Genomic DNA, 15,751 nt, shown 5'->3' with positions numbered 1-15,751 from the left:
AATAAAAAATTTCATTTTTTTTGTAAAAAATCAAAGGAATATAACAATATATAAAGAAAGTATTTATAAAATCGAAAATCCAAAAAATATTGTGTTATCCATATTATTTAAGATAATGATAATACTAATAATATAAAAAAATCATTATGTAACGCATCATCATTTTATAATATTGAAATGAATGAGAAAAATTCATTTCTGAAAGACAACTTTAATAATTTAAAATTTAGAAGTATATAGATTTATTATTTACAAAAAATTAATTTGTTATATATAAAAAAGAAATATCATTTTAACGCTATAAGTTTTGAAGGAAATAATATTAAATCATTTCTGAAATACAACTTTAATAATTTAAAATTTAGAAGTATATAGATTTATTATTTACAAAACAATTAATTTGTTATATATATTAAAGAAATATCATTTTAACGCTATAAGTTTTGAAGGAAATAATATTAAAATTACCAAATAACGAAAAATATTAAAAGATAAAAAGAGTTTCCGTTGCGGGGACTCGAACCCGGGTCTCTCGGGTGAGAGCCGAGTATCCTAACCAACTAGACTACAACGGATATTATTCAAAGTGGCATTGGTTTATATATAATATGAGTAGCTTGCGGCATCCCAGCCCAGATCAAATATTACCGAAGGCATCTTTCACAGGAGAGTCACCTCCGAGAGCAGAAGGCGGCGACGAGTCGTAATGAAGGCCGCGGGCGGACAAAACGCGAAGGACACGCTGGATCTGGCATTCCAGATATCAAATGTGCTCGATACTGGGCTCGACCGCCACACTCTCTCGCTTCTCATCGCTCTCCTTGACCGCGGCATCAATCCAGAGCCCCTTTCCGCCCTCATCCGTGAGCTTTCATCGCCGCCTACGCAATCCCATCCCTCTTCCAACTCTTCATCTGTCGCCAAACCCTAGAGTCCGGTTTGTATTGTTTTTCGATTTATGAGCTTCTCTAGATGAAAGGAAAAGTGCTTAAATATTGGATTTTGTGAGCCGTTTTGTGTTGTTTTCTGGATTGTAATGCAGTTGCTGTTGTGTGGTTATTTGTGCCCTTTTCTGAACTCTTTTTTTTTTTCCTGCTGGAATCTCTTTTGTTATTTGGAATTGGTTTGTGAAGGTTTCGAATTAGGGTTCAGTAATAATGGATGATGGCTGTTTGGTCCACTGACATCTGTAATTAACCATGTTATAAATAAATTTATGGTTCCATTGCAATGACATTTAAATGTTAAAATCGAAGGACATCTAGGTTTTATGCTTTATGGCGACTAAAACAAATGAAGATTAAAAAAAACATCATATACGTCGTTCTTTTGTTAGATAATATTACACTATTTAAGGAACCAAATATATTGCATTTGATAGATTACAATGTTATCTTGATAACATGATTATCTACATAAAATTGAACCAACCAATCTTTTCTTTTTACTCATTTCTTTTGTGGAATTCAAAATTATTGCATTTGAATTCGTTTCGTGCTTTGTAGAATACTTGGTAATTTAATTAGCAACAAACCAAAATACGTGTTTGAATCTTATTTCTTATAAGGATAATTCTTGAATCATGCCACCTGTATACTATCTCCAATGTAATTCTAGTTTTTGTTCTCGTAAATCATGTGTTAAAGAATTAAGTTGGATGAAGTTTTACTCCTGTCCTAAATATTTTGCAATCAATTCGTTGTTGAAATGATGAGACACATCATGCACTCATCTTTTTTTATTTGTGCTTGAAACCATCAATGGTGCTGCCAGTTTTTGTGGGCTAAGAATTTATTTGTATATGAAGCTCTCCCTCATATAGGATTTGGGGAGGAGTTCATATATGCAGTTGTGCCGCTTAAATGTTGTTTCCATGACACAAATTCTAAACCTCCATGTTGCGATGGAGGCAACTAAGCCATTATTCACTGTTCCCCCATTTTTAAAAATTAAATTAAAATACTTTTTTTATTTAATTTAAGTTATTATCATAATGAGATATTCAAGTCATGAAAATTTTAGTTGAAAGAAAAAAAAATGGTATATTTTATTTTTCAATCAATATTCATGCACCTTATGTCATTATTTGCTTTATTTATATCCCCATTTAATATTCATGTTTGTTGAGTTTGTTGGATGAGGTTTTAGTCCTATTTGTAGGTCTTTTTATTTAACTTCTATCCAATATTCCCCTTGATCTATCCCATTTATATTCTAATCCTTCGACTTTATCAATTTATGCATCTTCTTGGTGCATCTTTAATTATTTTTTAATCTCTGATTTGAGCTCTTTCATGAAGCTCCCTTGTAACACTGTCTCAGAAAGCCAATCCAATCAGCTAATAAGGAACTCAACCTCTCACGATACTTTACTTCCAATCCCTTCTGTGTCAGGGCAAAAAATTGCTCTTGGAAGTCCCCTCACATGCTGGTTCAGAAACATTCCAACAAATAGTCCTTGAACTCCCTCCAACTTTATATGGTTCGTCTCATGTCCCTCCACTAGTACCATGCCAAAGCCTTCCATTTTAGACATAGGCTAGCTGCCGTCAATCTCTCCTCCTCCATCAACCCATTAACGGTAAAATTCCTCTCCACCTTGTAGATTCATCCATGTGCATCCTCTCTCTCAAAAATATACATCTTCAGCTTCCTGTTAGGAAATACCAAGAAATTCCCTACCGAATTCAGAGAAAACAGCCCCCCTGGCAAGCCGATTTGGAGGAAAAGATAGAGAATCACACGCACAACAACTTCATTTGATGAAAGAAGAACAAACTCAAGCATGATATAGTTGGATCTTCAATTGGATAGGAAGATCCGGCTCTCCCTACTCTCTAGACGACACTAGGGCCCTCACAAGAAACAAGAACAACAAACTACAACAAAAATCTAGATAAAAATCTCACTTAGCCCCCAAAACCTACTTAAACATACAATCTCTAGGTAAATCCCAAAACAACCCATTCTATTTGAATTTTCCCTCCTAAAACTCTCATAATTTTCCTTAATTAAGCTAGTGGACCCCACTTGGATGGGGTGGCAGGCATAGGGGGCGGAACATGCCTGTTCCGCTTCTGATATTAGTGAACCAATTTTGTTTGGACCGGTCTATCACTTCCTCACCCTCGGATCGCCTCCGTTTCCCCTAAATCCTCCGTAACCAAACATCCCAAGAATTGGTGGACCTTCCCAAGTGTCCCGATCCTCCCTTCTGTGCTCATACTCAAACCTTTCTTCCAAATCCTCCCTTCTCCACTTCTTTCCATATCATCACCTCTTCGCTCAAAATTAGGCCCCCTTCTTGCAAAATTAGCTCCCATTCATTCAAACCTACTACTCATCTCCTTCCTAGAAGTAGGTTCTAGGGGAGGCATCCCATCTTCTACCCCAAAAATTTCTACCTCTTGATTTTCCCTCTCCTTATTGGATTTGGGTTTCTACAACTTCCTTGACCTTTGGCAGCTTCCTTCTCCTCCAATGGCATCGTCTTGGGTTGAGCTTCAATTGACTTCTTCAAGATTTCTTCCACAACGACAAACTTCTCATCTATCTTTTCGTGGACGACTAAAAATTGATTTTCAAATTTAGAAATCTTCTCCACAAAATCTGATTTTAATGGTCTCATCTCGCCTTCCAATACTTCCACTTTGCTCCCGACCATAGGTACCACTAATCGACACTCTAATACCAATTTAATAGGAAACACTTGTAGAAATCAAGAATTCCCCCTGTTGAAATTAAATTTCAGCAATTTGCAAAAACTAATTTGAGAAGAAACTTGGAAGAAAAATCACAAATAAACCTTTTTAATGAATAATAGTCGAAGAAAAACATAAGATACAATGGATTTTCTATTGGAGAGAAAGTTCCGGGTTTCTCAAATCTCTAGACATCGCTAAAGCCCAAACAAGAACTAAGAACTAGAAAATTTCAGCCAAAAATATAGATAAAAACAAATCCTAGGAGTAATTCCCTCTTAAACAAGCATTAATTCCTTCCAAACTGCCCCATTCTATTTGAAATTTTCCTCCTAAATACTCTCCTAATTCCCCCCAATTAAACTTTTGGACCCAACTATCAAGGGGTAGCATTGATGGAGGTGGAACTTTCCCTGTTCTGCCTCCGCCTCCTGTAAACTTGGACCGGTATATATAATGTTGCCTAATGTTTGATACCAAATATTAGTCACTACAGCCAAAATTATTGTAGCTCCCATTGTTATGACATTTGTGGTGTTGTGGAGTGTACTTGTTTTATTTCCTCGAGATGGTTACTTTTGTTACCTTTTAGATATCAGCATTGAATGTGACATTTTATTCTTATGTTGCAAGCTGTCTTATAGAGATCAAATTTCTTCTTAGACCCGGAATGTTTCTGACCTTACTTAGCTTGTTCCATGTTACTCCATTTATAGTTTAGGGTAAGACATTATCGATGCCCATTATGTCTAATAATCATCAGTAAGAAATATTTTTCCATAGCTGTCCGTAAAGTAATTTATCATTAGTTTTTTATAAAAAAAAATTGAAATAATGCGCCTAAGTCTAATATCCATGATTTCATAGGACTATTATCTTTGAGGATCAATTTATCTTGAATTTCTTTGATAGCAATAATCACATTTCTTCTTTTTTGCTTATGCCAGGGATCATACTTGCTTTTGTATCAACCTTTCGTCATATATCCTGGCTTTTCAAAGTGTCAACATTTACTCAGGCGACCTCAGGATATGCTCATATGCTTTTATTAGATAAATATGTTAGCTTTTATTTTATGATTTCCATTTATCGATTCCTTCGTGAATGTTTTTCTTTTGATGCATGTTTTTGTTATCAATATTTAAAATAGAAGGAATTTCGCCTGTCTCGTGTTGTCAAATATGTATCTTCTCTAAGGATGAAGTCACTAACATCATTAATTTCATTTTGTTTGATCTATAAGAGTTGCTGAAGATTATTGCTAAATCGTTTCATATATTTGGGAGCGATGAAAGTAGCCTTAAGGTACAAATTTCATCATCAAAGATGATGTTCACAGAGCTCAATTGAATTGTGATCAAATTGAACAATATAGTCTCTTTTAGACATCCTGAGGTTAAAAAATATATGCATTAGATGTACCTTATCAACCACAGAGGGCTTTTCATACATTTCTATTTATGTTGTTGTCATCACGCTTGCTGTGGACTTCTTACTGAAAATATTAAAGATAATTTTCTTATGTAGGAATGGGCTAATAACTGTGTTTTGCAAGTTCATCAAGTTCCACTTTTCTTCATCAATTGTAGACGACTTTGATCATTTCTATAACTGATTGAAGCCTTTTTTTGTGATAAAATAATATCTTGTTCGCATCTTCCAATAGCCAAAGTTTTGACAATCAATTTATTGATCTTGAACTTCTCGTATTTCATTGCTCCTCAAGTTTTTGTGTTCTTTACCAAAAGCTTTAACACCAATTGTTAGAATAGAGATAAGAGAGCAAAATTAAATAAAGACAAAGAATGAACACACCAAAGATCATAATCACATGACACAAGTTTGTGTTTTGGTAATATTCGCCAACGTATAAGGTTAAATATTTAACTAATCTTTAAAAAAAGAGTACATTAAATATTTCTTTTGTACTTAAAAAGATGATGATAAAGATACCATTTTCTCTATGTTAATGATCAAGAGAAAATGCAACCAGCTGCTATAAAAATAAGGGACGTGAAGAAGATGTTATTAGATAGGATGGTAGGCATTAAGTTTATAGGAGTTAGAGTGTGATAGGTAGAAGCTTATAAGAGTTGGATAGATACAATTTCATCTTCTTATCTCAACTAGTTTCTCTCCTCGCAAAGTTTGTGTTGACTTTGTGTCCTTTTCTACTCTCGTTGAAATTGGTAAGAGCATTATTATGCAATATATTATTTTAGTATATTGTGATTTTGTAATAACTTTTTAAGGACAACTAGTGTTCTTATAAGGTGTATATATTATATTAAACAAATTAGGAAGTAAATCTACAATTATTAGGAGGTTGCAGATACATCTTTCCAATTTCCTTTTCTTGGTCTGTCAAATAAAGTTGGATAGCTAAAATGTGTAGGAGAGTTGTCCGTTCAGGTTAAAGCCTGGACTACTGTATTTGAAAAGTCAAGCTGAAAGAAAAATCAGATTTGCTCCATTGCTTTATCTTTTTCAACATGGTATTATAGGGGATGAACTTTACATAAATCCTTCGATGGAAATTGACGAATGGCCAATAGGAAGGATAGCTCAATGATGACAAGTTACCTCTCACATGTGCAATTGATTCACCAACTAATCAGTGGGAATGAGGTCCTATACTCCAAATCACAGAACATAAACTCAACTACTAAAACTACATCTAATAGTCTCAATCAATCGTGATCTATGATGTATGGACACGGACACGGTGACACGACACAGACACAGGACATGGTTTTTTTTTTCAAATATAAGTCATGGGTACGACGCCGACACAACATTACATTTTTTTTATAGTGTATAGATATTAATGTAATATCATATTAGAAATGACAAACAATAATAAATGAATGGCATGATAACTTGTCTAGCTTATAATATAAAATGTTTAATACAAAATGTGTAGCACAACCACAAAAATATAAGCAAATAACCATTTACTACAACATCAAGCATTCATGCTTCAACTATTAGGATTAGTTTTAGAGGTTTGTTTTTGGCCTTCAATATCATCATCATTAAATATCATTGCTTTCAACTCTGGTTCATCAAGAGAAAGATTTGTAATAGTTCATTGGATATCATATAATGAAAGTTGGTTCTTCTTTGTATCAATTTACTTCTCTAGTTAGCTAGTTCTCTCCCATAATATTTCTTTAACCTCTAATCTAAATCACAAAGATTGTATCTATTTACTTCTATACTTTTCTAGTTCTCTAGTTTTCTCCCATAATAGTTCATTGGATATCATATATTAATATTTATTTTATTAATCTTAAATCTTTTATATTCTAAATATTTTCTATATCATTCTAACTTTTCACCTATTTCAATAAATCCCATCAACTAGAATTACAATAAGGCATGCATATAAAGATCTTCCAGACATAATCAATATTATTCTTATTCCATGTCACTAAAAATCGCAAACACAGAAAAGCATAAATGTTTTCAATAATCATTACTGCCTCTCAAAAAAAAAAAAAAAAGATTTATTCTCTAATATTCAGGCCTTTCAATAATCGTATTGATGCATATATGGGCAAATGTGATGTTTATTTGATTTACTAAATATAAAAATATAAAAAGTTATAATTTAAAATAATTTTATCATAAAAAATTAGGACATGTGTGTCCAATCCGTGTCAGGTTAAATTTAAACAATATTTTATTCGAACACGTGTTTGCCGTGTCCAACATGTGTGTCGGGCACGTGCCAGACATTGCGTTCTCTCTTCAAGCGGTGTGTGAGTGCATCATAGGTCATGATCTATGTATGCTAGAGAGGGAAGGAATATTATCTCACCAGGTCCTCTATTCCTCCGAATGCCGAAGATCCACAATTGAAGACCTGAATTTTAGAGAACAACATGATAATGTCATGGGAGAACTTCTTGTACTATAAAATTACATGAGAACAATAACGCAGCAAAATAAACCTACTCCAGCAAAGTCAATACCTTCACTACCTTGATTGCCAGCGAAGATAAAATGAACTTTATGGATGCTCATTATTGTCTTCTGTTCCATTTAGAATCTCCCGCATGTTTTGGACTCTGAAGATCCTTCTCCATTGAGTGATTATTTTGTTCCCACTTAGGACTTGAAGCTTTAGCATCTGGCATCTCCTCAACTTGTCCGGAGAAAATGGTTCGAACTTGGTGATTTTATTCTTTGGCGTGCATTTCAATTTTGTTTTCCCGGAACCTTACTTTGACATCCATGATGCCTTTATGCTTCTTACTATATGAATAGCATCTGCGTGAGGAAGACAGATTCGTCCGTGGCCAAGTGCATCTCTTTGGGTAAAGCTCCAATTTTGGCTAAACCTGGAATGGTTGATTCATGGAACCTAAACACTCTAAAGGTGATAATCTATTCTTGATTGGTTATTTTACATCTTTGCAGTTCACACCTAATATGTTTTTTGTTCACAAAAGCTTAGCTAAGCAAGCAAAAGTCACTCCAAGTGGTCAGAAATACGTACCTTCTACTAATTTGTTCAGTCATGTCACTAGATTTTAAGGCTTAGGATTCGCTTGGTTATACTACGCACCTATTTAGTTTTTTCTTTAAAAAGTTCTGTTTTATAAGAATAATATGTTTATAAAATTACCATTTTACATTGTAGATTATTTATGATTTAAGGAGTATATTAACTAATTTATGAGTGACTTGTACTTTATGTGAGAGTATAATAATTTTATCTTTGTTTTCCCAAACAATACTACAACAAACAACAACAACAACAACATCATCAAACTTTTATTCCATTACGTGGGGTCAACTACATGAATCCCTTTCCCAAACAATACTACAAAAACACAAAAATAGCACAACTAAATTATATAGAATCTCATTCTTTTAAGTGTTAAAAGAAGAAAAAAAAAAGTGTTAGATTTGTAAACATTCATGATCTTATTGGCATATATGTAATTCTCCCTTTTATTATTCTGATTAGCAAAAACTTTGACATAATAAATTTGATCTTTGTGAGAAACGTGCATAGGGGTGGACCTAGCCTTAATTTTACGCGGGGGAGTTGAAGTTGGCTCGACTCTTATTTGTTCATATCTATAATCATTGTACGCTTTGCAGATATGTCAGGGATCCATGGGTTTGACCTGAAGTGGACCAAATTTTTGTTGTAAGGATATTTTTGAATTTTCTTTACTATTTCTCTTTGTATTTGGTTTATCGTTTCCTAACAATAACAACTCTACACAATGTGTTTGATTATGTTATGGGCAATTGCCTAAAAATCCATGCAATAAAGACTAAAAAATAGATGGAGGAGGACAAGTTACCTAAAGAATCATATAATAATTTTTTTTCTTTTTTCGGGCGGCAATTACCACCCACCCCCGGGCCTTAAGGTGGATCCGCCCATGAACGTGGATAAAAAAGCCCTATATTAATGAGCTTGCATATCAATAGCTTCATGAACATGGGAAACACTTGTAGAGTGCTTTCTTCATCTTTTTGAGGAGGGTAGCAATAATTTTATTTTGTATAACACGATAAAGCAGTACCAAACGAGAACTTGGGGGATTTGTGGAATTTATAAGAAGTTAATGGTAGATATGTGATATTGGATCATGTAGTGTTTGGTGGGAAGCAACTTGGAGAACAAAACATATGCTATGGAGTCTATATATTCTTCATTCAAGCTGCAGTTTTAGTGAGGGTAGTGGATTCTACTTCTAGAGTATAAAGCTATTTTCTTAAGTCAGAGAATTTCTGAGGATGCTGGAGGTTGACACCCGGACGTCCAAATGCCATGACATGTTAGTTTAGATTCTGTGGAATTTGTTCCACTTCTCAAATGGTTAGCCACAAGTTCTTTATCTGGAGAAAGAAATTCATTTAACTGACCCAAAGTCTTTCTTCTGGTTAGTTGGCAGGATTGTTTTCTTAAGCAGATATATCTGAAGGGCTTCCATTTATATGGCTATCAAATTCTTAATATTTTTTACTTGTAGAGGTATGAACTGCTGAGCTATCAGATTATTCAGAATTATGCTTCTCAAGGGGCTAGCAGGGTGTTCATTCATGTTAACCTGTTGTGTTTAGGTTCGACCGAAATACGAGCTGATCTACATGACTGGCTGGAGTGTTTTTTTTTTTTGTTTGGGACATTTAGGTTAATTAAGACAAATTTATATACACAACACATATGCAAGACTTGAACTCAAGATCTCTTGATTGATAGCCAAAGCTCTCAACCAACAGATAAAAATGATATGCATATGGCTGGAGTGTTTTTTTGTTGTTGTTGTTGAAAAAACCCCATGAAAGAGGCCTACGCGTTATTGAACACAAGTAATAGCTCCTGCATACATATCTTTAATGATTTGAATATAAGCATTATTGACTCCTTTCTTTTCAAGAACTCTCCATAGCACTAGTAATAGCTCCTGCATACATTTCTATAAGCATGATTTGAAATAGGCTCGATGTCATTATGTTAATAAAAAATGGCTTGGTGGTACTAATTACAAAAATAATTGAAAACCAAATAAAAAATAGCTAGTAGAATCTCTGAAGCCACCAACAAGCAGTTTCTGCATCCTACAAAGCAATTCCTGCAAAAAATAAAGAGGCATAGAAGGACAAAAACAAGCAAGCATAAAAAAAAAGTCTACAAGACATCCACCACACCACCAGAACCATCATAATCCAACGGAGAACAAATACCTTAAGTCGAGCCAAAAAGAAAAAAAAAAAAAAATCTCAGCATCCATCCAACTAATCAGAAGAAGATTACGTCTTCCTCGATCTGACTGGAGTGTTAATTCATGTTAACATGTTAGGTTTAGGTTTGACTGGAAAATGATTTGATCTTGATAGTCAACTAGAATCCGACGAATTATTAGTCGGGTTGACAATTTAAACAAAATCTGACCATCAAACCCAAATTTGATCTAACTTGACACAAAGAGACAATTGAATCACAACAAGGTTACTATGAACATGATATGAAATACTTGCTTACTCAATTTGTACACATAAATTTATGGAGAATTCATTTATCCGTGATTATGTATACTCTTTATCTATATCCGGACACAAATTATCATGATAACAGTTTGATCAAATGGTTTTCTATTATAAAGTCAGCTTTCTTCTGATGCTTTTTGACATCCTTGCTTACATAATACATATTACAAAATTTTCATATATTTACATATTTAATATTTAAAATTTTATATTTACTTTTGTATCATTTGAATTTATAAATCATATTAAAATATATAGATGAAAAATATGATTTGTTTGAAATAAGTTAATATTAATGATATTTTTATATAATTTAGATATATGAGTAAAAATTTAGGTGTTAAATATTTACATAATTAATTTCTTTATTGCTTTTTAAAACTGTTATGGTAAAAATAATTTTATAAAATTATTGTAAAAAGTAAATTTTTTAGTAATTTTTTTTAAAAGTTGTTAAAAAGTTAGGATAAAATAAAAATTATAATTATGATGTGAAATCAACAGTAAGAAAAATTATCTCAAATTGAAAAAGAATTGAATTTTTAGGACGGCCATATCTTGAAAAAGATGTTTTTTTTTAAACAAAGTATTTCATTAAATATAAAAAAGGATTACACGAAGCAAAGAAGCAAAAATTTTAGGAAACAAAAGAAAATAAAAGCAAAATTCAGTCCTAAGCGCTCAGTAATTGGTCGAGGCTTCCAGCTTTCCGAAAGAGAAGCTCAAACCATCTAATTTGGTGATGCAAAACACGAAGTAGGCAATCCAACCGAACAAAAGACGACCACCAAAGATTGCCATGAGCCAAGCCAACGAAAAAGTGAGCCCCAGCCACATCATAGCCTGGCAAGCCAACCGAATAAAAAAAATCTGATCACCACTAAATTAACCCGTGCAATAAGCCATCAGGAAAGAAAAATAAAACAAATGCCAACTGAAAAAGATGTTGAGTAGCAGTTATATTGTATTTGACTAATAAGCAAATAAAAATATAAATATATAAAAACTTTGCATGTCTAATCTTATTTAATTTTTTGTTGTAAAAAGTGAATATTTCTTAATAGGGGAATGTTAGGCTGAATGGCTGAATCTATTAGGCTGGAATCCACCATAGAACACAGAATCTGTTATATAGTTTTTGCTGAGATGGCCCACCAACAAATACAGAAAGCTATTCACTGAAAGCAGTGAACATATTCCCTGCATATCAAGTGTTTGATTCCGTGGATATCACAGCATTTAGTGCTAAGTCCACCATAATTACAAAGCTAAATGTTGATTGCGAAATTAAACCTATTAATTAAGCAGAAACCATGATTTTCATCATCAGTAGCTTTATCTCAAGCATTTTGGCTCATTTTTTAATCTTTTAATGAGTTCTTAAGATTTGTTTGAGACGGCTGTAGCTTTTTTTAAAGTGCTTGTGTAACTATTATGAATATTATAAATATGATTTTTTTTAAAATAATCAAACTATTATTTTTTAAAACTATCACACATTAGTAATTCAGACAATAAAAAAGAGCTTCTTACACAAATGATTTTGAAAAATAACCAAAAAGCAGTAGCAAACGGAATTATAGTTGTAATCTTAAAAGTAAAGGTTTGAGGAAGTTGTTTCAAATAAACCCTAGCTCTTTATTTATGTTTTCTTTTGATTGCTCGGCTGTGGGTTTGTCTTCCGGTTGTTTGTTTTAGTTCTTGGTCTTCTCATGCCTTTTTTCCTTTGGGATTGTTTTTGGTTGTCTTTGCTTATTTTGTTATGTTCTTATTCTTTTTTGGAAGTTGTTTCTTCTTGCAGGTGTTAGTGCAGTCTTGTCGTGACTTCTGTGATGCTGATGTGTTTTTGGTAGTCTCTGTTCTCCCTGCGGGTGTTTCTGTGTTTGGCTGGCTCTTGCCTCTTTGTTTGTTTTCTTGCTTTTTTTATTATTATATGTAATAGATGGATTATAAGCTCTTAGTTTTTTCTTTAAATGATGTATTTTTAGAGGACTCTTGGTCCTTTTAAGGATTTGCATATTTTAATTTAAATCAAAGCGTAGGCCCTTTCATGAATTTTATCAAAAAAAAAAAAAGGATGTTAATTCATCGTAAACATTTTTTTTTAATTTCCTTACAAGTTATTTTTTATATATTTTTTCTCTTAGTTTGTTTCACTTTAATTTTATCAATTTATTATAGGAAATGCATTTTCTACTATTGATTGTATATTTTCCTCTATTTACAATCTTTCTAATACAATTTATTTTCACTCTAATGTTTTTAATTTTTAAAATTACATATCCTAACTAATAATATATAACATCCCAATGAAATTATCTTAATTAAGGAGGAGTGAATGTTCAAAAACCTTAGAAAGAATCAATCAAGTGGTTTGTTTTTTTGGCTTTAACATAGAATATTTATGCTTATGTCATAAGCCACCTTGCTTTTTAGTTGTTCTTATCCAATGTGATTGCTGTTCTCTTGAGGATTAAGTGGATAATATAAAATGATTATGGTGTTATCTCATTACAAAGTTCTCTCTCTTGCTTCTTTACCTAATTGAAGGAAGGCCAAGGTTTCACTTTCAAGCTTCAACCTTTAGTTAATTATTGATTAATTAGAAATTAAATGATACTGATTGTGGTTAATTTGCTTGCTAACATCTTAACATTGTGACTATTTACATCTAATTAAAATTTAAAATAAATGTTGTTAAGAGATGTCAGTAAACTATGACAGCATTTAGTAAATTGTTGACTAAATAATTTTAAATAATTGTAATAGAGATAAATTTGTATTGTCTAATGTATTATATATATAAAAATATAGTGTTATAATTATTGTGTGTTTAATAAAGAACAATTTAAGAAGTTTGTTTCATGGCTTTTTCTTTTTTTCTTTTTGTGTGAGCACGCACACCGTTAATAAGTTGTGAGTATACATCGAGAAAATGTTTCGTGAAAATGACTAATTAATATTTATGTTAGGACCTCGAAGAAGATATTATCATAGAATTTTTTTGAGAGTGAAAAATAATTTATTTTACTCTTTGGAGGAACTATAGAATTTTGTTATTTCAGTTAGTTTGTGATAGGGAAATTGGTCATATTGCCATCATGGTTCTTTGTTTATACTTTTATATTTATAGCTTGGATGACAATGGCTTTTGATTGAGGGCATTATGGTCTATCCTATTAAAGGATAGTGATTCAAGCCATATCACTATCTAGAATTGGTTGCATCATTTTAATTTACTCTTGAGACTAAGTGATCGAATTTATGATCTAATGTTGATCTTAATTGGATGGCAAGGTTTGAGCTAGACGTGTTTAGATTGGTGATAATTATCATTTGGATCAAACAATTTGATCAATCAAGGATAAGAGTCTCAAGATTATTATTGATATGATTGTTACTTTTAAATTTACGAATATATTAGAATAAAATTTAGTGTGGAAAATCAAATGATCATGGTTGTAAAAATTAGATTGATTCGGGTTGTTCAATCGATCTGATTGTGAACTAGATCTCAAATTGTATTGACTGATTAAAAGAATCAAAATTTGTCGGAAATCGTGATAAATAAATTTGTGAAAGTCGGCATTATAATCACTTGAGCATTAAATTAGGAGTGATTGAATCAATTTTAGTAGAAATTATTTTGGAGAGATGGTGTTCGAATGCAATATTTCGTTCTTATTTTATGTTCATATGCTATAACTCATAATGATAGTATTTATATACATTTTTTTTAAAGTAGTATTTATATACATATTATGATTTATTAATAAGTATTACTAGAAATATTATATCATTTAAAAAAATTTAATTGATTTTAATATTATTTACATCATTAGGATTAAACCTCTAATTAGATCTCGGTTGAACTTTTGAACCTTGATTATTTTCTGGTACTAGTTCAATATTCAGCCCGATTCTAAAAACTTACAAATAACGTCCAATTCATCAATATCTTATATTAGAGCTAAGCAATGCTATCAATAACTAATCATTATTTCTTGATGATCATTTATAACAAATCATAGAGCACGCGATCATACAAATGCATCGATCAAAATCATTTTTGTAATATCAAATCGAAATTCAAAATAAGATTATCTATCAAAAAATTCTTACAATGTATCCTCTAAATATCACAATAAGCATTGTGCATAGATAATATATATATATAACAAGTGGAGGATGAGCATTTTCATGAAAGTAGTGCTAGACACTGATAAACAAGTTGGGTCATGACACATAAGTGTAGGCCATGTTAGGGCTTAGTGTCAGTAAAAAGACCTCCACATTTGATACAATTCCACCAAATAAATACAAGAAGAAGACCACCACAGCTGTTACACTAATAAATATAAGCAGCAGCTTTATTTCCAAAGAAGTGGGTCTTAGTGGAGAGATTACCTTTACTTTGTGGCTGATGTAAGAAAAGCATTGTGTCTCTAAGGGGCCAAAGCTCTCTTAATGGCCACTAACAAAAATCTCATAGCCACTTGAAGAGTTATAAGATTTTTTTTTTAATGTTATTTTAAACATTTGGAAATTTTTGGTTTCAGGATTGTAATATTAAAGAAAATGTGATATTTAGTTTTATTTTTCTGAAGTATAACTAAAGAAGCTTAAGTTATAATATGTGTAAATTTTATGTCTATATTATATTATGTGCATGTAAGATGGTAATTGTCATTGAATTGTATGTTTGAAGCATATTGTTCTGTAACATCTTAACTTTTGGGTTAGATTTATATACATATATGCATGGACATATGCATACTTGAATAATTATTGTTGTTTAACTAAATTTTGATATGTTTGTATGAACTTATATTTGTTATATTTTCAATATCGTCAAGTAGTAGGTTGTTAATTTTTATAATTATTTATGATAGATTAATTATGCATCGCAACTTCAAACCTACTGTCGTAACATATGATCTATGTTAGAATTTGTTTGAGGAAGAAGAGCTCTTCTTGAGCATTCTTGCAAGAGAGAGAGAGAGAGAGAGAGAGAGAGAGAGAGAGGGGGGGGG

At 32.0% G+C, this 15,751-nt stretch overlaps 1 protein-coding gene, 1 long non-coding RNA gene and 1 other non-coding gene across 3 annotated transcripts; 2 read left to right on the top strand and 1 right to left on the bottom strand.

The window, feature by feature from the left end:
• Positions 1-502: 502 nt before the first annotated feature.
• TRNAE-CUC lies at positions 503-575 on the bottom strand. Its single transcript has one exon. It is a non-coding gene; the product is annotated as a tRNA-Glu (tRNA).
• A 77-nt stretch (positions 576-652) lies between these two features.
• Positions 653-4,926, top strand: LOC110102779 (mitotic-spindle organizing protein 1-like). Its single transcript, XM_020831261.2, has 2 exons — positions 653-937; positions 4,649-4,926. The coding sequence occupies exon 1, from the start codon at positions 707-709 to the stop codon at positions 929-931; it is 225 nt and encodes a 74-aa protein (XP_020686920.1). The 5' UTR covers positions 653-706; the 3' UTR covers positions 932-937; positions 4,649-4,926.
• Positions 4,927-7,566: 2,640 nt separating this feature from the next.
• On the top strand, positions 7,567-8,957 carry LOC114580596. Its single transcript, XR_003702058.1, has 2 exons — positions 7,567-7,868; positions 7,974-8,957. It is a non-coding gene; the product is annotated as an uncharacterized LOC114580596 (long non-coding RNA).
• Positions 8,958-15,751: the final 6,794 nt, after the last annotated feature.

This window comes from Dendrobium catenatum, unplaced genomic scaffold (assembly GCF_001605985.2).
Source record: "Dendrobium catenatum unplaced genomic scaffold, ASM160598v2 fragScaff_scaffold_1117, whole genome shotgun sequence".
In the NCBI taxonomy this organism is placed as follows: Eukaryota; Viridiplantae; Streptophyta; class Magnoliopsida; order Asparagales; family Orchidaceae; genus Dendrobium; species Dendrobium catenatum.
Note: the sequence above shows the minus strand (reverse complement) of the source record. Positions and strands in the feature narration are given on the sequence as shown.

What these genes read in the sequence shown, in the direction of transcription:
- LOC110102779 (XM_020831261.2), top strand. Translation starts at nt 707, where the DNA reads ATGAAGGCCGCGGGCGGACAAAACGCGAAGGACACGCTGGATCTGGCA.